The sequence below is a fragment of the Penaeus monodon genome, chromosome 18 (assembly GCF_015228065.2).
Source record: "Penaeus monodon isolate SGIC_2016 chromosome 18, NSTDA_Pmon_1, whole genome shotgun sequence".
NCBI lineage: Eukaryota > Metazoa > Arthropoda > Malacostraca > Decapoda > Penaeidae > Penaeus > Penaeus monodon.
This window is the reverse complement of record NC_051403.1, coordinates 29,791,741-29,813,852: the sequence shown is the minus strand read 5'-3', so window position 1 is coordinate 29,813,852 and position 22,112 is coordinate 29,791,741. Positions and strand designations below refer to the sequence as shown.

At 42.9% G+C, this 22,112-nt stretch overlaps 1 protein-coding gene across 1 annotated transcript; it reads left to right on the top strand.

Moving 5' to 3' along the window:
* Positions 1–350: 350 nt before the first annotated feature.
* Positions 351–11,341, top strand: LOC119584708 (endoplasmic reticulum junction formation protein lunapark-A-like; the record flags this gene model as incomplete). Its single annotated transcript, XM_037933376.1, is given in 8 exon segments — positions 351–537; positions 1,194–1,263; positions 1,430–1,586; positions 4,764–4,978; positions 5,171–5,368; positions 5,504–5,758; positions 6,092–6,178; positions 6,382–11,341. Coding segments are annotated over 8 exon segments (1,345 nt in total), but the record flags the coding sequence as incomplete, so codon positions are not given.
* Between the last annotated feature and the right edge of the window lie 10,771 nt (positions 11,342–22,112).

Sequence of the window (22,112 nt, the reverse complement as noted above, 5' to 3'; positions counted from 1 at the left end):
GTTGGTTTTGTGGTTTGCTTGTTGGTGTGTGTGTGGTGTGTGTGGGTGGTGTGTGTGTGTGTGGTTGTTGGTGTATTCTCAAGAGTGTGGTTAGTCTTTGATAGTATGTAGTTGGAATTGTGTGCCTTTGTGGAGTGCCATCAAGTGCAAATGGTTATTTGGAAATTTTATTATTTATTAGACTATGTATTTAGGCTCTTTGCCTTAGAAGTTCTGTAGAAAAGAAGTAGGATATGAAGGATTGTAGGATTTTTAGTTTTGTTATCCAATCCATGTGCTAGTGCATAAATGAAAGTCTGAAAAAAGTCACTGCCAAAGACCTCTCTGACCCATTTGTTGGATGTCCACAGAATATACTTGCTGAAGAGGTTGCTGTCATGGTACTACCGGCGGAAGATCTCAAAGAACGAGCTGAAGCTGAAGAGTCTTCGGGAGCGAAAGGAAAAGATCCTGGAACAGGTGATGGAAACAGAAACTTACAAGGTGGCTAAGGAGATCCTAGAAACTTATGCCCCAGACCAACTGCGGAAGAGCCAGGTGAAGAGATTGGTTTTGTTTGCTTCTGATGCGTGATTTGTTCTTGTGTAATAGACAAATTGGTATGTATAGTCAGTAACAAATAGCTAGTAACTAAATGAATAGATATCTTTTGATTAAGTTGGAAGTGCATCCATTGATAGATAATATTTCTTACTTCTTACATGAAAAGATTATATAGTGTTTTTGTTTTCATCAAAATGTGATTCATTTGCAGTGTGGCTGGACTGAATCTTCAAGATTAGAGATCTGAGTAAAAATTGATTGTACATGTTAACTTTAAGTTAGTATCTAGAGACGTAATGTAGAATGACTAGCAAATTGTATTGCTGTTTCAAGTTTGATTTGAAACTGAAACTTCATATGTTTAAAACTATGGGAAATTTTTTGCCATTGTTGTATAAATTGGGGTTTAAAAGGCAGCAGACTGTGGGAAAATTTTTTAAAAATGTTTTACAAGCTGAAAACTAGTGGAGAATTACCTGGAATATTTGACAAAGAAAAATAATGCTTTTTCAATCTAAGGGTGGGACGTTTAATGGGCAAGTTTTTTCAGGTTATGCACATTACATGTACTATTTTTGGACCGATTCCTAAGTGATTCTTTGTGCCTCTTGTTGTTACTGCTTGTTAATTTTTTTTCTTTTTTAAATCAGGTGCTGAAGCCCCAGCCAGTGGTGCAAACCCCAGCTCAGCGGATGCCTTCCCCGAGCAGCCAGCAGTCAGGTGATATATACTCCCATACATGTGCATGTGTGTAAACATGTACATGTTTATTCAGATACAGAAATGTGGGTAAACATTGACATACAAATACATCAGACACATCTGTGTATATACCCTAGTGTACCCTTTACCTTATTCCAGTTCATTTGTTTTTGTAAATCTACAGAAGTACGAAAAAGAACGGTGAATTCTGGAACCCCGGCACCCTCTGGCCCTCCAGCAGGGTTAGTGCGGCCCACAGCTGCACCAAGTGGGGGGCACCCGGGGCACCAGGTTCCCTCCCCCGACCCACTCATGGCAGGGGTCGCATCACCCCAGGCCAGGTCAGTAGGGATCCTTGAACATGTGACATTTGTGTTTGCAACTTTTATTTTTGGATGAGCAGGTTTTGTAAAAAATTAAGTTTCTCTCTCTCTCTCTCTCCTTTTTCCTCTCTCCTCTTCTCTCTCTCTTCCCACCCCCTCCCCCCTTTTTCCTCCCTCTTCCCCCTTCTTTTTGGGGCCCTTCTCTTCTGGGTCCTCTTTCCCCTTTTCGGGGCTCCCCTCTCTGCTCCCATTCCCGGGTTTCCCCCTCTGTTTTTCCCACCCGGGGCCTCTTTCCCCCTCCCCCTCCCCCTCTCTCTCTCGGGAAAACAGATTTAAAACCCCCTAAGGGGGGGTTTAAACTTCGGGGAAAAGGGGTTTTTTGTTTTACAAAAAAGCAATTTTTTTCCCTACCCCCTTACCATTTATATTTTTTTTTAAAATTAAAAAAAAAAAAAAACTAAATTTTAAAAAGGTCTGTTTTGGGGGGGGAAAGGGGCTGACCGGGGGTCCGGGGAAAGGGATTTGGGGGAAAAAATTGGGAGGGGGCATTGGGGGAAAAAGGGGGATCCTTAAATGGGGGAATTTTTTTTAAAAATTAAAATTTTTGGGGGGCATTTTTGTAAAAAATAAGTTTTTTTTTCTTTTTCCCCTTTTTTTTCCCCCCCTTTTTTTTTAAAAAACCCCTTTTCCCCCCGGGGGGCCCTTTTTCCCTTTCCCCTTCCCCCGGGGGCCCCCCCCTTTTCCCCCCGGGTTTTTTTTTTTCCCTTAAATTTTGGGCCCCTTTTTTCCCCCACCCCGGGCTTCCCCCCCTTTTTTTTTCCCCCTTTCTTTTCCTTTCTCCCTTTACCCCCCTTTTTCCCCTTCTTTTTTTTTTTTTTCCCCCCTTTTTTGGGGTTCCCTTTCTCGTTTTTTTCCCGGCCCCCCTTTTTTTTTTTCCCCCCCCCCTTTTTTTGGGGGGTTTTCCCCACCCCCTTTTTCCCCCCCCTTCCCTAAAACCCCCCCTTTTTTTCCCCTTTTCCCCCCCCTTTTTTATTTTTTTTTTTTTCTTTTTGCCCTTTTTAAAAAAAATTTTTCTTCCTTTTTTTTTTTTTTTTTTTTTTTTTTTTTTTAAAAAAAAAAAAAAAAAACCCCCCCCCGGGGCCCTTTTTTTTTTTTTTTTTTTTTTTTTTAAAAAAAAAAAAAAAATTTTTTTTTTTTTTTTTTTTAAAAAAAAAACCCCCCCCCCCCCCCACCCCCCCCCCCCCCCTTTTTTTTTTTTTTTTTTTTTTTCCCCCCCCCCCCCCCCCCCCCAAAAAAAAACCCCCCCCCCCTTTTTTTTTTTTTTTCCCCCCCCCCCCTTTTTTTTGGGGGTTAAAAAAAAACCCCCCCAAAAAAAAAAAAAAAGGGGGGGGGGGAAAAACCCCCCCCCTTTTTTTTTTCCCCCCCCCCCCCCCCCCCCTTTTTTCCCCTCCCCTTTTTCCCCCCCCCCCCCCAAAAAAAAAAAACCCCCCCCCCCAAAAAACCAAACCCCCCAAAAAAAAAAAAAAACCCCCCCCCTTTTTTTTTTTCCCCCCCCCCCCCCCCCTTTTTTTTTTTTTTTTTTTTTTTTTTTTTTTCCCTTTTTTTTTAAAAAAAAAAAAAAAAAAAAAAAAAAATTTTTTTTAAAAAAAAAAATTTTTTTTTTTAAAAAAAAAAAAAAAAAAAAAACCCCCCCCCCCCCCCCCCCCCCCCCCCCCCTTTTTTTTAAAAAAAAAAGGGGGGGGGAAAAAAATTTTTTTTTTTTTTTTTTTTAAAAAAAATTTTTTTTTTAAAACCCCCCCCCCCCCCCTTTTTTTTTCCCCCCGGGGGGGGGGGGGGGTTTTTTTTTTAGAAAAAAAAAAAAAAACCCCCCCTTTTTTTTTTTCCCCCCCCCCCCCCCCCTTTTTTTTTTTTCCCCCCCCCCCCCCCCCCCCCCCCCCCCCCCCCCCCCCCTTTTTTTTTTTTTTTTTGGGGGGTTTTTTTTTTTTTTTTTTTTTTCCTTTAACTCCGTTCCCTTTTTTTCCCCCCAAAACCCCCTTTTTTCCCCCCCCCCCCCTTTTTTTTTTTTTTTCCCCCCTTCCCCCCTCCCCCTTTTTCCCCCTTCCTTCTTCTCTTTTTCTCTCTTTTCCTTTTCCTCCTCTATTTTTCCTCTCTCCCTTTATTTTAAGGTTTTTGGGGGGTTTTTTTCTTTTTTCTCTTTCAAATTTTTTTTTTTCCCACCCTTTTTCCCTTTTTTTTTTTACTTCTTCTTTTTTTTTTTTTTTTAAATTTTCTCTTTTTTTTTTTCAAAATTTTTTTTTTTTTATTTTTTCCCCCCCCCTTTTTCCCTTTTTCCCTTTTTCCCCTTTTTTCCCCCCTTCCTTTTTTTTTTTTTTTCCCCCCCTTCCAGGTTGGGTTTTTAAGGGGGCCCCCTTTTTTTTCCCCCTCCCCCCCCCCCCAAACCCCCAAACCCCCCAATGAGTGAATTCCCCCAAAAGGGGAAATAAAATATTTTTTTTTACCCACCCCCCACTGAGTCCCCCCAGGTTTCCCGGGTTCTTTTTTAAGCCCGGGGGGGGGGGGGAAAAAAAAAATGGTTTTTTTTTAAGGGTCCCCTTGAAAAAGGAAAAAAAAATATGGGGAATAGTTTTACCAAAAAGGAAAAAATTTTGCACAAAAAGCACAGGTTTCCCTTGGTTTTTAAAGTTCCCTAAAATAAACCCCCCCTTATGGGGGCCAAAAGTGTTGGAAAAAACGTGGTATTTCCCGGGGGGTTTTTTTGGGTTGGGGGCCCAAAGCCAAACCTTTTTTTGGGCCCCCCGGGGCCCCATGGGGGGACCCAAAAGGGGGGGCCAAAAGGGGGAAATCCCTTTTGGGGGAAAACCTTTTTTTTTGGGTTGAAAATTGTTGCTCTCTCTCTCTTCTCCTCTCCCTCTCTCTCTCTCTCTCTCTCTCTCTCTCTCTCTCTCTCTCTCTCTCTCTCTCTCTCTCTCTCTCTCTCTCTCTCTCTCTCACTGAGTTAAAGGATATTTGTGGAGTTTTGTGTCTTTCTTTTTCTCTTAATACTTAATTCTCATAATATTCCCACTCCTTTACCATTAACTTTTATTACCTTCTCTTAGTTATTTTAGTATGCTGTGAATTTGTCTCTTGTATTTTGGGAGTAACTAAGAAATTTATTTGTTTTTATGGCTGTATGCCAGACATCCCCTAACATAGTAGTAACAAATGTGTTGTGCAGTTTCTTCCAATAATGCCTTGGGGTTGTGACATGTGTGATGTGGGCCTTCCAGGTGTCGGTAGTACGAGCCCCCTCCGTGTGTCCCCCTCCCCCGCTGTTTCCCATGGACCCCCCAGCCACAGCCACCCAATGAGTGCCAACGTTCCCCCTAGCTATAGCACACCTGCATCAGTCCTGCACTCACATCCTGCACGTGAGTCACCCAGGTTCCTTCCTGGGTTCTTCTATAGTTAAGCCCTGGGAAAGAAGGTTTAAAACTAATGAAGTTTTAGGTTTAATGTGGAATGCCTTGAAGAGATTGATGTAGAAACAGAATATAAAGAGGATAGTTGTTATCAGAAGGAAGGAAAATATGTCACCTTAAAGTCACTTGATGTCCCATTAGGTCCAGATCCCTCAAGCACTGGAAACGGCCCCCCTGGCCCTCCCATGCCACGGCCAGTGCTGCCGAGGGAACGTGGCTACTTTGACCGCTTTGTGGAGTACCTTGTAGGTGATGGCCCAGCCAACCGCTTTGCCCTTGTGTGCCGCCAGTGTGAGTCACATAATGGCATGGCACTGAAAGACGAATTCCCATATTTGGGTGAGATTACTCTTCTGTATTGAATGTGTGCTTATGTGTATATATGTGTTTGTATATCCATGCATCATGTGACTAGTTTGAAATCAGAGTAGGCAGAAGTAGATCCCAGAGTACTTATCCCTCCCCCCACTACAGCTTTCCGATGTGCTTACTGCTATTACTGGAATCCTGCTCGAAAACAGCGTCCAAGTGCACCTCGGCTGGAGGACCTAACACCACAGCCTCCACCCTCACTCTCAGTACCAGAGGATCAGGAAGAGGATGAGGAGGAGGAGGATGAAGAGGAAGATGATGAGGAGGAGCAAGAAGAGCAAGAGTCTTCATCAGGGGAGGAGGAAGAGGAGGATGAAGAGGAGGATGAGGATGAGGAGGGTGGAATGGATGAGGAAGGCAAGTAGGGGGTGAAAGGGAGGGAAAGGAATAAACTAGAAATAGGATGGAGGAGGAGGAGCTGGAAGCAGAGAATAGGTAATGATGTTAATTATAGAATGAGAGGAAGTCTGATAGATTAGAGTTGATTAATGTTTTCTCTCTCTTTCTTTTCTTTTCTTTTTTCTTGCTGACAGTATAATTATGGCTAAATTTAGTGTGAGACTGTTATTATAACTCAGTGAAAGATTGGTAATTTGACTATGAGAATATCATGCGAAGTCAGTGTAAGATTAATAGTTTACAGTATGTTCTTTAATAACTTTCAAGAATTTAACAACTTTATTCTGGCAGAGTCAGGAGGTAGCAGCTCTGGGGATGAGGAGGGAGCTGCATCATCTTCTGAGCAGTCAAGCGCAAAACCCACATCCAGCCAGGAAGGTATGGCAGCCGAGGGCCCGGCGCCTGACCCCTCTAAGAGCTTATAGCATAAAGGATTAGCCTGTTTGTGAAAAAGCACTTGTTTACTGATATAAAGCTGAGCACTTGTCATTATTTGGAGGCATTTGAGAATGTAATTGAGAAGAGAGAGTTAAATGGTGAAGAGGGCAGCTACCTGACAGGTGTGTGTTGCTCCCACCAAGCAGGTTCCTTGGAGGACGTAGCCAAGTCAACCCCTTCGTCCATCACGTCCTCTGACCCCAGTACCTCCGATGATCACCTCCAGCAACCCAACTGCCATGCCAACTCCTGCACCACTGCCTCTTCCACCACCACCACCACACCCTCTTCAACCACAGAGAATGAGGAGACAGAGTGATGCTGCTGCCTTGTGCTGCTGTTATGCTCTGTTTACCCTGAGCTCTTAGATCTGTTGACTGTGGTGTCCTTCTGTGCTGCTGCTGCTGCTGTTTAGACTTGCTTATCTGTGGTAGCTCTATGTGCTCATTACCTTCCTTTCTACTTCTCATGCTGTATTTTCATAGGACTTAATCTCTCCACTCTGAAAGTCAAAAGAGTGATGGATGTATAAACTAATTACATGACCTAGCCATCTCTATACGTCCTGCCTGAATTAAAACTCCTTCCCTGACTCTGCCAGCTCCTGCCTACTCCTGTCTGCCTATCCAAGTGATGATACTTAATGCCAGTTACCATACAGATAATTTTCTACTCATTAATAAAGTGCTTTCTCATGTTATGCAGCCTTCCTTTGTAGCTGTGTACCCAAAGAGTCCTCTACCAGCCCTCTGGCCTTTTATCCCTGGTGTTTACATTTACAGGTTTTTACAACAGTAATGGGGGAATTATTTTCCCCTTTACCAATCCTTTTCATGTGTCCAGTGAACTGAGTTGTGTGTTTGTCAAGCTATAATACTTTGTTGGTCTTTATTCAATCTCTGATACTTTGTGATTGATGGGCATATGAACATTTTGTTATTGAAGGTTAAGGGCTTTAGGTTGAAAGTACATGTATGTGTTTTAATGAGCAGTCATTGCAGTGGAGAGGTCCAGGAGAGACCAATTTAGTGTGTGCCGTGTGTGTGTGTGTGTGCGTGTGCTTGTGCGTGTGCGTGTGTGCGTGCGTGGGTGCGTGCGAGCGTGGGTGCGTGCGAGCGTGGGTGCGTGCGTGCGTGGGTGCGTGCGATGCACAGTTTGAGATATATTTTAGAGCCTGTTTTTATGTATGTTTGAAGTGGTGATAAAATAACGGGATGACTTGGAAGTTTACTGTAGCTCCCTCAGTTGTCCTGCAGTTTCTTATGTTTGCTAGCCAATGAGCCAGATCTTAGGCTAAATGCTTGTCCCTTTGCTCACATGCAGGTGCTATTAGTATGTCTGTGGCTGGTTATCAACACATGTACCTCGTCTCACCTTGACACAACTGTCAGTAGTCAACCAGATACTTGTCAGATCTGCTTAAGTGTTTCCTCCAGCCTCTCTATGTTCTTGTCTCTCTCTGCATACAGTACATAAGCAGAAGAGGGACAGAAACACTGAAGGAACACGCTCAAAGCACTTCCAGTTTTCATTTCGTATTTGAGAGTTTTACTGAAATGATTTAATTGTCTTCTTTTCCTACTTACTGTACTCTGCAAAGATTATCACACACTTGTCCAACAGTTTGTGCTGCTTCCAGTTATATATGATGATGTGAAGTAGGAATGAACCTTTGAACCATGATCGTCTATCTGCGTTGGTAGAAGGTTTGTGTTGAACTCTGTTGGTTGCATTACTGCTAGACTTATTGTGTATCAGTGGAAACCAAGAGAAATGGATTAAGTTGGAATTGTTGGTTATTAAGAGGGAGGAAGGGAATAAATGCACTCTCCACCAAGAAATATATTCATTAATTTAAATTAATGAAAAGAAAGACAACTTTATAGTTTTCCTTTTGATACTGGCAGATTTTGAAGTTGGAAGATCATACAAATTTTAGTCTAAATTTTATCCAGATTTTGTGATTTTTGTTTTGCTCTTATGTACCGTGTTTTACTCATGTTTCACACACCATGAAGCTGCATGAATAATTGTAAGCTATTGCAAAACCACTTCTTAGATGACTATATTGCATTGCAAAACCACATATATTGCAACAACAAAAATACCACAACAGGGAATAACAAACACAATGGTAGGGGAGAAAAGCTAGTAATATAGTAATATCACAGCTGAAATTGACACACACAATCAGTGATAACAGATCAGAAAAAAATGGTGCCAACTGTTGTTTTTTGTGACATAAAAAATAGGATAACAGTTTTAGATGAAACAGTATTTCATAAAGATGTGCCACTAAATCCTACTTTAGTATGCAGATAAGTTCAGAGTTTAGAAAGAAAAAGAAGCTGTCAGAAATCTCTTTGGGGTGCAAGTAGATATCATGTTGATGATTACTTGTGTGAGGAACTTTGCTTTTATATCTTGTTTTACTTTTAAATAAATATTCTGTCATATTTAAGGTATTGGGGATAGGAGTGCAAACCTCAGTGATGCTGCAAAAGCAAGGGCTAATTGTGAGGACATTCTTGGTACACAATCACCCATTGTTTATAAAAAAAAAGGGAAAGAAAATAATAATAAAAGGTGTACAGTTTCCCTCTCACTAGAAACACAAGGCCAAGAGTAACTTGTTATGCTGATATGGGTTTCTTTTATTTTACTATGTTGAATAGTTGTTTGTAAAGTGTGGATTAAGTGTTGTAGCACTCGTCAGTAGCACAAATGTGGCATTAGCTCTAGGTCATGGCAGATATGATAACATCAGCAGCTTGGGGGACGACCTGAAGTGGCTGGTGGTCAATGAATGAAGATTGCAGGAGCTTTGCTAATAAGATGGAGAGACTGGTTGATAGCTGTTGCTTAGTCTTGTATTGTACTTCAATAGCTAACTGGTCGTGATGTTAAATAATTGTCAGGACCTACTCTTACTATAATTTTGTTACTTTTCTACCTTTCTACCATTATGCTAGTGTCATTATGAAAATGATTGCCACCACAAAGCTAAACACCTGAGGTGGAGGTCGTCGTTAACGGCACTTGGTTCATTCATTGTCCATGATAAGATCATGGAAATGGGAAATAAGGAATATGTAATGTATAAAGAGAAGTACAAGCCTAGTGGAACTTGCTGTGTTTTGGATATACATTTTTTAAGATGAAGTAATACAAAATTAGGTGTAAAATAACTGGTGCATATAAGGGCTAATGAAATGAGAATAAAGCCCATACTAACATTACTTAACATATCTTAATGTTCCTTTTAACAGAAAGCTAATACAAGTCATATTTTCTGTTAATGTTCTGAAGAGTGTTTGGTGTTATTGCTCAGATGGCTTTGACAAGTATTAGTTCTCAGGTGAAAGAGTTTGTATCACCTTGGCAAAGATACTCCCTCTATCATCTCACATGTGGATGCAGATCCAAATTTGCATCTTTGATTTTGCAAATTGAATCATGCATTTTGCATGTTGTGTGTGGACTTTCTGGTTTAGAGCCAATACTAATGCTGTACAACTTTCTTAGATGGTTTTGATATATATAAATCTAAAAAAAAAATCATAATTGTAGCATTTCATTGTTGTTTCCAAATTTATAGAAAAAAAATATAAATGAAAAAAAAAGTGAGTTTAAATTTAGATGAAATGTTATCCCTTCTTTGTGTGTTATAGGAGGTATATGGTAATTATCATGCCAAAATAGAGGAAATGAGCTTAATCTCGCAATATGGACTATGAGAGTCCATTTGTTCTACCAGTATTATAAATGGGTTTCTTATATTCAGAATTGCTACAATCTGCAGTACCTAAACATCATGATGCTTGAAATTTAAAAATAGAAGAGTATATTTTCTGATCTTTATGGACCTTGTACTTTGATACTTTGAATATTTCTCCCAGGATTTTAATCAGACATCTCAAGGCTTGACCTAAAATGGGGTTTTGTGCTAAAAGCATTCTGTGCAATAGACAAAAGTGAAGCCATTGTTATGTAATAAGAAATCCATGGTCACTGGTGCATACTTCAACTTGCAATATTTACCATTTGGTAGAGCTAACATGATGTACAAATGATCTTGTTTTCTAGTACTTTGTATCTACAAAAATGGCTACACTTTTTTACAAAAAGATATGTTGAAATATTGATAATATATTTAATTTTGCTTTAAAGATTTAGATGTGTAGAAATGTGTTTGTTCTATAACTTTTATTCCCCAGAAATGTTCAAGACGGTCTTTGCCAGGTACGGGGAAAAGACTCACAAGATGGAAGTGAATGGTTTTAGAGATAGAGCAGTTGCCTGGCACTGAGATTGTCTCCTAAAGTATAGGTCATAGTACAGTTCAGCTGTTTGTGAAAGCTTGTAAGAGAGTGCACAGGGGGGAGGAATGTTCAATACTTCCCCCAAAAAGTCAGCTTTGAAGTTTGTATATTTCTTGTCACTTTGAAGAAAATAAATATATTTAAAGTTCAGTTTAGAAATTTTTCTTCATATATACTGAAAGGTAGATCATGTTTGTCTTATTTCCAGTTCATTCCTCACCTGCTGATGTTATCTGGAATGTTAAAGAGTGCCTTAATTGTGATGTAGTGTGCATAGAGGTGAGTGTCTGTAATACAGTGTAGTAATGCAAGAAAAGAGGCACATACACGGGTTGGGCTTGCATTTAGCACAAAGGAAAGGTTTTGAATTGTTTTCATTTGAGGTTATTACTTGGATTAAGAGAACAATCTAGATAGTACTGTAGCAATCAAATGGATTTTTTAATATTTAAATGCTAAGCCTGGAAATTTCTCCAAACCCATGTCAATTAGTCATTTCTTGAAATAGCTTTCTTTTGAAGTTACAAAACAGTTCAGGATTTACATAGAGATATATAAAACTTGTAGATTATTTTGTTATAGTTGTATTACTTCCTTAGAACATTTATATTTGTAGTTTTATATATTTTTTGCACTGTTTAGTTTATTGTTTAAAGGAGTGGTTTAAGGATTATACATGAAAGTATGCTATTAAAAATATCTTAAATCTCTATGTAGGTTAGAAGGACCATAGTTGGTCTAAGCTGAACACTGCTTCTCTCAGTAAACTGGTGATATTTGTCTCGGTATTTTCTTTAATCCTCATGAAAAAACTAAAGTGGTGATTCATTTTTCAAATTACAATAACAAAAGTATTATGTACTGGTAATGAAATATTCCCTTGCACTATTGAATATGTGAAGAATATGAAGTAACACCCCACTGACATGCGGATTTTAGGGAGAACTCTCATTTAAAAGTAAATTATGTGTTTTGTGTTCTTTATACATTTTTTAAAAGATGGAATCACAAGTAAAGATTTACATCTTGATTTAAAAATGTATGTGGTTGATACGGAAAAAAGACATCTCAACTCCCAAATAAGTCAGAAAAAGATAGTATTTTCATAATTAGAGACAACATCCATGTGAATATATCTATGAATACAAACCAAAATGAGAAAAAGTAAGACATGAAATGGAAGGATACTTAATGGTTAAAATCAAATGTGCTAAACCAGTGGTTTCTAAACTGGGTCCTTGGACTCCTAGGGGGTCCCTCACCCTATCCCATGCTCTTTGCTGTCATGACACCTAATGTAAGGGTTAGACCTCATCCTTTGCTTCAACAAATGGTCTTCTCCCCCATTCCTTTTCCTTCTCTTCATCCCCTTCCGTCCACTTCTCCAAATCGTTAACAGTTTTATCCTTTTCGCCACAATACTTTATCATAATGCAATACTTGGCAGCTTCGACGACTTCGCCCCATACTATATCTATATTTTGAATAGACCACTAATGACTAGATGTTGATGCAGCAGAATTTTTTCAATAAGTGAATAAAGTAACATTTATATTCATATGTATGAAGCAATAGTATAACGGGGGAGGTTGAGGATGAAGGGCGATTGGATCAAATGGAGGGTATCTATGCGTCCATCAGGTTAGGGGATTGGCAAAGTGAGGAAAGCGGGGATAGAACACTAGTGGGAAGAGGAATCATGAAACAATCACTGGATAATAATGGTTGAAGTGGGTGTCGGAGAAGTAAGTGGAAGGAGAACTCTGGGGGAATTAGACAAGGGGCCTGGGGAAAGGTGAATTATCATGGAGAACGTAAGGAGGGAAAGGGCACTGTCGTGTCAAAGGGGATCCACGTGAGCTTCTAGGAGAGAGGGAGTATAGGATGTGGATAATTTTTCTGTTACAGGATGTGGATAATTCTATTTCGGTTACCAGTGGACCACGTGGCTGTTTTCCACGTGGATCCAAAAGTCCCAAATATAACCTTTCGCTCAGCGAGGGCGGAGGTCACATCTGATATCTCACCTCGTTTGACCGGGAGTTCGTGTGAAGCACCCGACGCGGTAAAGCCAGCTCGCCCGGAGAGGGAGGGCGGAGCTGACCTATACGGCATTTGGGTATAGGATCCCCCCGTTAATATGTTTTATTGGAGTTTGACATGCAAGCTAGACTTGTACCTCGGCAGTTCAGATTTCTGACCCCGAGAAGATTTGCTTGTTAAATAGCTTGCGAATATTTTTTCATGTCACCACTCATTCATGCATACATTCTGTCGCATATCATTAAATGTTGAATAGAATTGCTATTCTACTTCAGTTTTGTTATAGTGAACGTTAATATTTGTGTTTGTGATTCATTCTCTGTGTGAGGTCACTTCGCTTCCCCTCTCTTCACGCTAGCTGTCACTCACACACGCATACACACACATTCACCTCACACACGCAGGACAAAAGACAATTAATAAGGTTGGTTGCTGTCATAGTGCCGGCGTAAAGATTTATTTACATGATGTACGTTACATCTATTTCTTCTCTGTGGGACGACTGTGGTTTAAGTAAATCCTCGCGGATTGCCGAGGACGTATCCCTTATTTACTCTCATATCTATCAGAGACGGTTGGTAGTTCAGGCCAGGTCTACGCGGACCGCTACTGACGTCTCCCTCTTCTATTTTCTTCTTTATCTTTGTGAAAATAAAACACAAAATTAAAAAAAAGACGAAAATAATTTAAAACCAACATTAAAAACCACAATTTTTATAAATCACCGGCTAGTGGTAGATAACACCCCTTTTTCTCTGTTGCCTTTCTTTTTCTCTTACTCTGACCCTTGCGTATATGATCTGGTTCCCCGACTATATATTGCAGTCGGACCGACACGGCACCGAAGGAGAACTTGCTACAGTTCCGGTCACCTTAGGATGCCGTGAGAAGGACGTCATCGAAGATCGCCATAGGCCCGCGGACCGAGATTTTCGTCAGAAAAGGTGTTAAGCCGTCCCAGTGTAGTGGGCGGCGTTGCCTGCCAGACTCCCCGTAGATCCAGCGAACCAGCACCTTTGCTGCAGGTACCAGTCGCCCCAGAATGCTGTGCATAGGCGACGCCTGGCGGACGCCTGCAGATCCGGTCAACTCCAGGAGCTCATAGCACAGGTATCAGCCGCCCCGAGATGCCGCCCCTGCCCCGATGCGCGTAGATCCGGATGGAGATTACGAGGACGTGTGGACGCGAGAAGGACCTGGAAGAGATCTGTGAGGACGTGTGGACGAGGACGCCACCGAGTTTGGCCTGGGCCAGGACTACGAGGAGGTCTAGACGAATCTGAAGTCAAGGAGGGCCTGTGCGAGACTTTCGAGGACGTGTGGACATCGAGGACAGACAGATTACACCAAGGACCAGGAGGATGAGGACGACAGGGACGAGCAGTTGACAGACGCAATATAAGAACACACGAGACATGTCTAGTTATACGGGTAATCGCGGTATTCGAGTCGCAGCCAGCTCGCCCGGAGAGGGAGGGCGGAGCTGACCTTACCGCGTCGGGTGCTTCACCCGAACTCCCGGTCAAACGAGGTGAGATATCAGATGTGACCTCCGCCCTCGCTGAGCGAAAGGTTATATTTGGGACTTTTGGATCCACGTGGAAAACAGCCACGTGGTCCACTGGTAACCGAAATAGAATTATCCACATCCTGTAACAGAAATAGAATTATCCACATCCTATAGGGAGGCAGATGGGAAGGGGGAACACGAGGAGGATGAGGATGAATGTTGACAGTTACTTTGAATATCGAGGAAATGGGAGTAGGGAGATTGGAGGGTGGATGAGGGAAAGGATTGTTCCTTGGGTCATGTTTAGGAAGTTTCAGATGTCCTCAAGAGTTTCTGGAGAGGAGTTGGGTGGGGAGGTATGAAGAACAAGGAGTTTCTTATGAGGGAGAGAAGAGGAGACAGGTGTTCGGGGAGCTATGGAAGAGGGGGCTTAGGTAGAAGATGAGGTGGATCGTCTGGTGCGACAGGTAATAAGTAGCGAGAGAAAGACCTTGTCGTAGAATGAAGCCTAATTTGAATTCGAGAACTGCAACTTTAGACTCTAACATGTAAGCAGGGCAGCTCTTATAATATATATTATGGGAGCCGTCACAACTGGCACACGTGCATGATTGTGTAAAGCAACTTGAATTGTCATGACCAGGTTTTACATATTGAGGGCAGCGGGCTGTAGAGCGACAGTGCTTGGCAGGGTGGCCAAAGCGCCAACATTTCTGACACTGACGGGGGAAGGGCCGATATGGAAATAGTCCCGGTACAAGTATTAAAAGGAGTAAAACTTGGCAGGGATAGGATTGCAAATGTCAGTCATGGTAAATAACGGTTGCAAATGGTTAATGGTTACAAAGCAAAATAAATGTTCTAGACATGAAAGGTCATATATATGATTATTAAATGTGCTACATATCAAAAGTCGTACAATAATCTAGGGTAGTATAGTACTAAAAGGGGTAAAGAGGGGTGAGGGTAGAGGGTAGGGATTAGCAAAAGGACGATTAGATCAAAGTTGTCAAAGGAAAAATTGTGGGATTCTGCAAGGATGTCCAGGGATTAACAAAAGGGTAAAGGTGGTTAAGGGCGATTAGAGCAGTTTCAGGAGAAATGCCAAGAGGGGAAGAATCCAGGGAAGGGTATTGATAAAAAAGTAGTCATTTCTTATTGTGCCTAGTTTCCTGTTCAAGAAGTCATGTCTATTCATCAGGGAGTGAAAGGGATAACAGGGAAGGGAGGGGGATGGTGCAAATGAAGCAGGGGAGATGGGGTGTGTTGGGAGGGAGTTAGAGGGGTTTCGAGGGAGAACATGGTATGAGGAGGATGGATGTCGGTAGTTATTTTGAGTGTAGAGAGAATGGGAGCTGAGAATTTGGAGGATGGATGGGGTATAGGCATGGGGTCATGATTAGATAGTTTTGGATATCCTCAAGAGTTTCTGAAATGGAGTTGGTTGGGAAGTCTGAGAAACAAAGGTTTTCTTATTGATGGGGAGAAGAGGGGACACGTTTGAGGGGAAGTGGGAGAGGTTGATGTTGGAGAGGATGCGGTAGAAGATGGAATGGAACATTTGGATTTAGCAAGGAGGAGGAAGGGTAGGCTCCGAGGAAGTAGAGATTGGAGTGTCTGGGTTTAGAATGACAAAAGACTTTGACTGGGAGAGGAGTCGGAGGAGGGATGTAGAAACATCTTGGGGAGATGAGAGAAGGACAGAGCGAAGGAAAGTACTAGGGTAGGTAGCTAGAGAAACGTCCAGTTTGAATCTAAAAACTACTACTCTAGACAAGGGTATAGTATCCCCTATGAAAAGTAGTATGGGAGCCACCGTAATTGGGACACGTGCGTGATTATGCAGGGTGGTTTTAACGATCATTGTCAAATTGGGCGCATAGAGGAGAACGGGCTTAGTAGGCTGGCCAAACGCCAACATTTCTGACATTGACGAGGGAAGGACATATACATTTCATGGGGGAGGTCATGGCTACAGAAGGTAATCAGTAGTGTAGAATTTTCAGCGGCCTCTAGGGGGAATAGTGTGGCACTGTGCTGATAGTGCATCACAGTCAACGAGGCAGGTAAGCAGGTTAGGTTTTTACAGCCTGACCAATCCTTGTCCGGAATAAGTCTTAAGGGAGAAGTGAGGCTGGGCAAAAATAAGTTTGCCAGTGAGGTTAGTCAGCTTTGGACTAGGGGTGCAAGATCGGAACAACTGCGAAAGGAAACATGGCCTAATTGTTTTTGGAGACATTGTTGGAAGAGGAGGGTATTGTCAAAGTAAAGGGCTGTAGGGGAATCACAAAGAATCGATACCACTTGGCTGGGCCAAAAAGGGTGCTCAAAAGGTGTGCAGAGGTAGAAGTAGAAGGACGAGGGCGAGAGGAAGGTGGGGTAGTGTGGAGTGAAGTAGCATTGTGGGGAGAAGAACAATAAGGTTGAATAAGGGGGATGGGGTTAGACAATGAAGAAGACAGTGCAGTAGGAGATGGGGTGGAGGATGTTGGGAGAGAGGAAGGGGTGTATTCTGAAGGTGGAGTAATGACCTGGGTGGATGATTCGGAATGGATAGAATTGACAGTGAACATCGAGGAAGGAGTAGCAGCAGCACTGGTTGGAGCCGAGATCAAAGAAGAGGCAGGGGTTGGAAGATAAGTCAAATTGAGACTTAATGCCCCTAACAAGAGTACAAAATCTTTATTATTGACCACGGTGAGCCTGGAATATGTGGGGAAGAGAAAGCTGTCTACCTCTCAGCAAGCCTCATTGCCCCTAATAGTGGGGATATGTTTTCATTACTGGCCATGGTAAGCCTGGATTATGTTGGGGATAAAAACAGTCCACCCCTCAGGGTCCCCTTGAGGGGTAAGGGCTAGGTAACTAAATCAGGGGAATACCGTGCCCATGGTTCCCATAGGCTGTTCAGGACTAACACAAAGCCAGCCTTTTGTCTTTCAGCACGGTTCTCACACCTTTGGAAGTGGACAGAAGAAAAGAAGGATTAGGAGAGGGAAGAAAAGGCCATGCAAAAATAGTTAAGGCGAGGGTTGAGGTCCAATGGAGGGGAAATGCCCAACATTGGGCCTCAGTCTCCGTTTCCTACGCCCCCCCCCCCACGATGATTATGACCATGGGACTATGTGTTAGACATCAAGGTCATATAGCACTGTGGTACAATATAGTAACAAAATTGGTTAGGGATTAGTGATTATGGTAAAGTTAAAGGTTTAAATAGTACTAGAGGGTAATATGGTAATATGAAGGAGGAAGGAGAATAATTTGTCTAAGGAAAAGGTAGGGGATTCTAAGAGGATGTCCAATAGGTTGGGGGAAGTGAGAATAAGTGAGGAAAGCAGTGGTACGGGTTGCTGTAAGGAGGGAACAGGATAGTAGGATGTGTGGGATTGCAAGAGGATCACAGAGGTGGATCAGATTGTGACATGAGATAGGAATGTGTGAGGCGATTGTGTCCAATCCGTAAGCAGGCAAGAACAGTTTGCCAGCATCTATTCTAGTGGAATGGTATTGATCAAGAGGAGAAGCCATTTTTTGTTATATAGTTTATGAGAGGTAAGGCCAGAATAGAAAGTACCAGTGGGTGAAAAGGAAGGTTTTGAAGTGAGGGTAGTAGTCAAAAGCTGGTATATGTAAAAATCTGGGTTGATGGGATGTGGACAAGACTGCAAAGTGTGCTAGTGTATCTGCCTGTAAATTGCCGTGGATCCCAATGTGGCTGGGCATCCAGCCACATTAAGTGAAATAATCTTGCGGACAAGAGAGTTGTTTGGCTGTAGAGATTGTATAAGAGAAGTTCTTGCAGTCGGTGAAAATTGTGAAGGATGAGGAAAGGAGGGAAGACATGTGTTTTGATGCGAATCGGATCACTTATAATTCAGCTGTAAGGACGCTGGATTCAGGTGGAAGTGGAAAGTTGAAAGTATAGGAAGGAAAGATTACAATAAAACCAGCGCCAGAGGGGGAGTTGGAGCCATCTGTTTAAATGTGAGTGCTGGAGGAGTGGGTTGAGGTGTGGCTGAGAAAATGTGTGAGAAGGAGAAAGGGGTGTCTGATTTTGGTGTATCAAGGAAAACAAAGGAGCAATATGATAGCAAAAGGTAGGGTTTGGAGGTGAGGATAGGGTGAATGGGAGTTAAGTGCATCCATCTGGACAGAGAAAGGAGTAGGCAGGCGTGGAGAAGAGGAAAAGGTAGGGAGAAAGACTGAGGAACATTTAGTTTAGAGAGAGAGAATAGATGAAAATGTGCATAGCTCCAGAGAGATATAAGCCTTAAGAGAGGCTCTCAGCTGGAGAGGAACGGAAGGCGCCTAGGGCTAAACGTAGACCACAGTGGTGGTTTACAAGGTGAGTAAGAAGAGACGAAGAGGCAGAGGAATAAATATGACAGCCACAGCCAAGAGTGGAGAGGATCAGTGAAGCTTGGAATGCCCTCATATATGAAAGTCTATATGACTCAGAGGTCGCACGGGTTTCTCTTTGATGTAGAGGATGTGGTCTTGCCAGAAAATTTTGGGAATCAAATGAAGAAGGATTGGGAGGTGGAAAAGTGAAAGCCATGGTCAGTGTCCCCGGGAAGAAAGTCAACTTTTCATGGTTGTCTCATTTGGTTCTCTGACACTCCCCCCCCCCCCAATCCCTTGCCCGTTGTTGTCGTGGGGGGGCTTAGGAGGCGGAGACTGGGACCCAGTGATGGGGAACTCCCCAACCGTGCTGAAAGGATGAAAGGCTGACTTTGTGCCAGTCCTGAACGGCCTGAGGGAGCCATGGGCACGGTATTCCCCTGATTTAGTTACCTAGGACTGTTTTTATCCCCAACATAATCCAGGCTTACCATGGCCAGTAATGAAAACATATCCCCACTATTAGGGGCAATGAGGCTTGCCCCTTTATCAAATAGCCCCAATGATGTAAACCCACCAGATTCCCTGACTCCAGGCTCTCCTTTGACCACGGCTCCGAACACTGCAATAACTACCCCCTCATCAATGCCTACTAGTACAGTAGCCAACAATCAACCTTAAAGGGAAACATTTCCACTCTCCAGCATGCTCAACTTCAACACCTCTACCCCCACAACCTCCAACATCAACCACCCCCATCCTCCCTTTTTAATACCTTACAGCCTTTTTGCCCACCTCCCATAACATACCTCCCCTCAACACTACTCCATCTTCGTCACGCCCCCGCCCTTGTACTACCCCTATCTCTATAACAATCTTGAATACTCTCTTTAGCGCAGCCAAATGGGACCGATTTTCGTGGTCCCTCCCACAGCTCCCTACTCTGAAAATGCTCTTCTCTTCCAAAATCTCCAAAAACAAGTAGGTAAAGTCTCTTCCGTAGCCGACCGACCGATCCCGTTTGTCACAGTAACATCCGAAAACCAAGCTATAGCATTAACAAAACTAACAGACCTATATGGTAACCGCATCCTTGCAAAAACCCCATCCAACCCTCAAAAACTTGCACCGAACGGGTTTCAATCTCCCCAAGAAATTGCCCAATCTATGAAAAAGATTGGTCAGATTGTGGAGAAGACCTACTGCCTGTCTCACGACTATGAGCAACATCAGTACAATGCTACTCCATTCCCCCAGAGGTAATCGAAAGAAACCCATAAACAAAAACCAAATTACCTTCGTAGACATGACCTTCCCTTTAACGTTTACATAGGAGGAGAATCCCCCCTGTTCGTCCATACTAACCTCCCCCACGTCAGTGCCAAATTGTTGGCGTCTAGGACACCCAGCCAAACATTGCCGTTCCACAGCCAGATGCCCCACTATGTGCCCAACCTGGCCATACCCGATTAACTGCTCTGCACAATCACGCACATGTGCCAACGTGGCGGCCCCCCATAATGTATTTTATGGGGGTTTGTCCCAACTACAAATTTGAGTCTGAGGTAGCAACTCTCAGATTCAAACTTGGACCACACTATGTGAACCCAGACAGGAAGCACGTCGACGTGGTTTCTCTCTTACTCCTTACTCCAGTAATACTGCTCATTCTACCAATTCTCCTAAACCCACCCCCCTACATCTAATCCCCTCTTCTCCCCTCCTACCTTCCCCATTCAAACTCTTTGCTACCCCTAAACCCAGACACTCCAATCTCTATACAGATACTCAATCACCACTACAACCCCAACACCTTCCCCTCTCCCCCCTCGCACTACCCGTAACAGACAGAACAAACGTTCCCCCCTCTTCCCCTACCACACAATCACTCCACCTTCGTTTGCCCCTACGCTTGAGACATCAATCCCTCTTCCCCCCTCACAAGAAATCCTTTATCCCCAAAACTCCCCAACCAACTCCTCAGAAGAAACTATTGAAAATATTCAAGATTATTTAATGAAAACTGACACTCAACCTCCAAATCTTACAACTCCTGCTCCTTCCACACTCTAAGTAACTGCTTGATATCCATCTCCTCCTAACGATATCCCCTACACCTATCCTCCTACCCCCCCCAAACACAGCCCACCCCCCCCGCCCCCCAACCCCGCCCACTTTAAACCCTCCCACCATCCCCTCTATCCCCTTCCACTCCCTCCTGGATACACACGTGAATCCTTATGTCACAAGTATCCCCTTCCACAGACCCTCCCCTAATACCCCTCCTAGTAGAACACCAACTCCCACACCTCACCATCTCAGACCTCTTAGTCCTTATCCCACCCTCTAGCTGCTTCCCCCCCAATTCTCCAACACGTACTACAATTTTATATCACAAAGTATAACATACTTCATTGGAATATTCGCGGTTTCCGCTCCACAGCCCTGACCTTCGTCAATCCTTTTCCCTCTTATAACCCACTATTGTATGCCTTCAAGAAACCTTTCTTACACATCCACCAATACCAACCCCCAAATTTATATTTTGTCTCTTCCCCACATCCTTTAGTCTCGTCCATATTATCAATCAGAAAACACCTTATGTCACACCTCCCTTTCAAACCAATGTCCCTTCCCACAGTTATTCGTATCTTCCTTCATCGTTGGATCACAGTGTTTTCAGTCTTCTTCTCCCCTTCCATCTCATTACTTGTTGCTTTTGAAAATCTAATTTCCCAACTTCAACCACCTTTCCCTCTAGTTGGTGACTTTAACTGCTGCCCCCACTCTTTGGGGGGATTTTATCACAAACTCCGAGGCTGATCTCTAGAGCCTTCCTCTCCACAGTGACCTTACTATTCTAAATTCAGATCGCCCCACACACTTTGATACATGCACGCAATCTTTTTCATGCATTGACCTCTCTCTATGCTCCCCTTCTCTTCATTTAGATTTCCACTGGGCAGTCTTTGACCACTTTCCCCCATAGTGACCACTTTCCAGTTCTCCTTTTTCCTACTTCATACGTACCACTCCCTAACTCCCCACGCTGGTGCTTTGATAGAGCCGACTGGCATACTTTTCACTTCACTCTCTGCTATTCATATCCCCCCATCCTCCCTCACCTCCATTTTAGAAATGATACAGTATTTCACAAATACAGTCTTAAGAGCTGCACATACAGCTATCCCTCGAACTCAAGACCATATACCTCCAAATGTGTTCCATGGTGGAATTTTGATTGCAATAAAGCACTTCGCTTTTAAAAAGTGCAGCCTGGGAAAAGTTACCGCTACAAGAGAGGTACTCCAAATCAACTATCAGCCCTTATCTCCTTTAAAAGAGCATCTGCCTATCTTCGTCGTACAATCCGGAATAGTAAACAAATAGCTGGCGAAATTATGTTTCATCAATTACATCCTCACATCTATATCAATGTTTGGTGCCGAATCCATAAACTATCAGGCAAACATCCCCCCATCCTGCCCCGTCCTCCATTCGAGATACCCTCATTTCTGATCCTCTCCAAGTCGCTAATGAACTAGGTGATTATTTCAGCCAGGTCAGTAGTGGTTCTCACCTTTCCCACACTTCTATTAAGACCACCAGAGAATGTACCCCCATTACCTTCACCCCTCCTCCGCTGAATCCTATA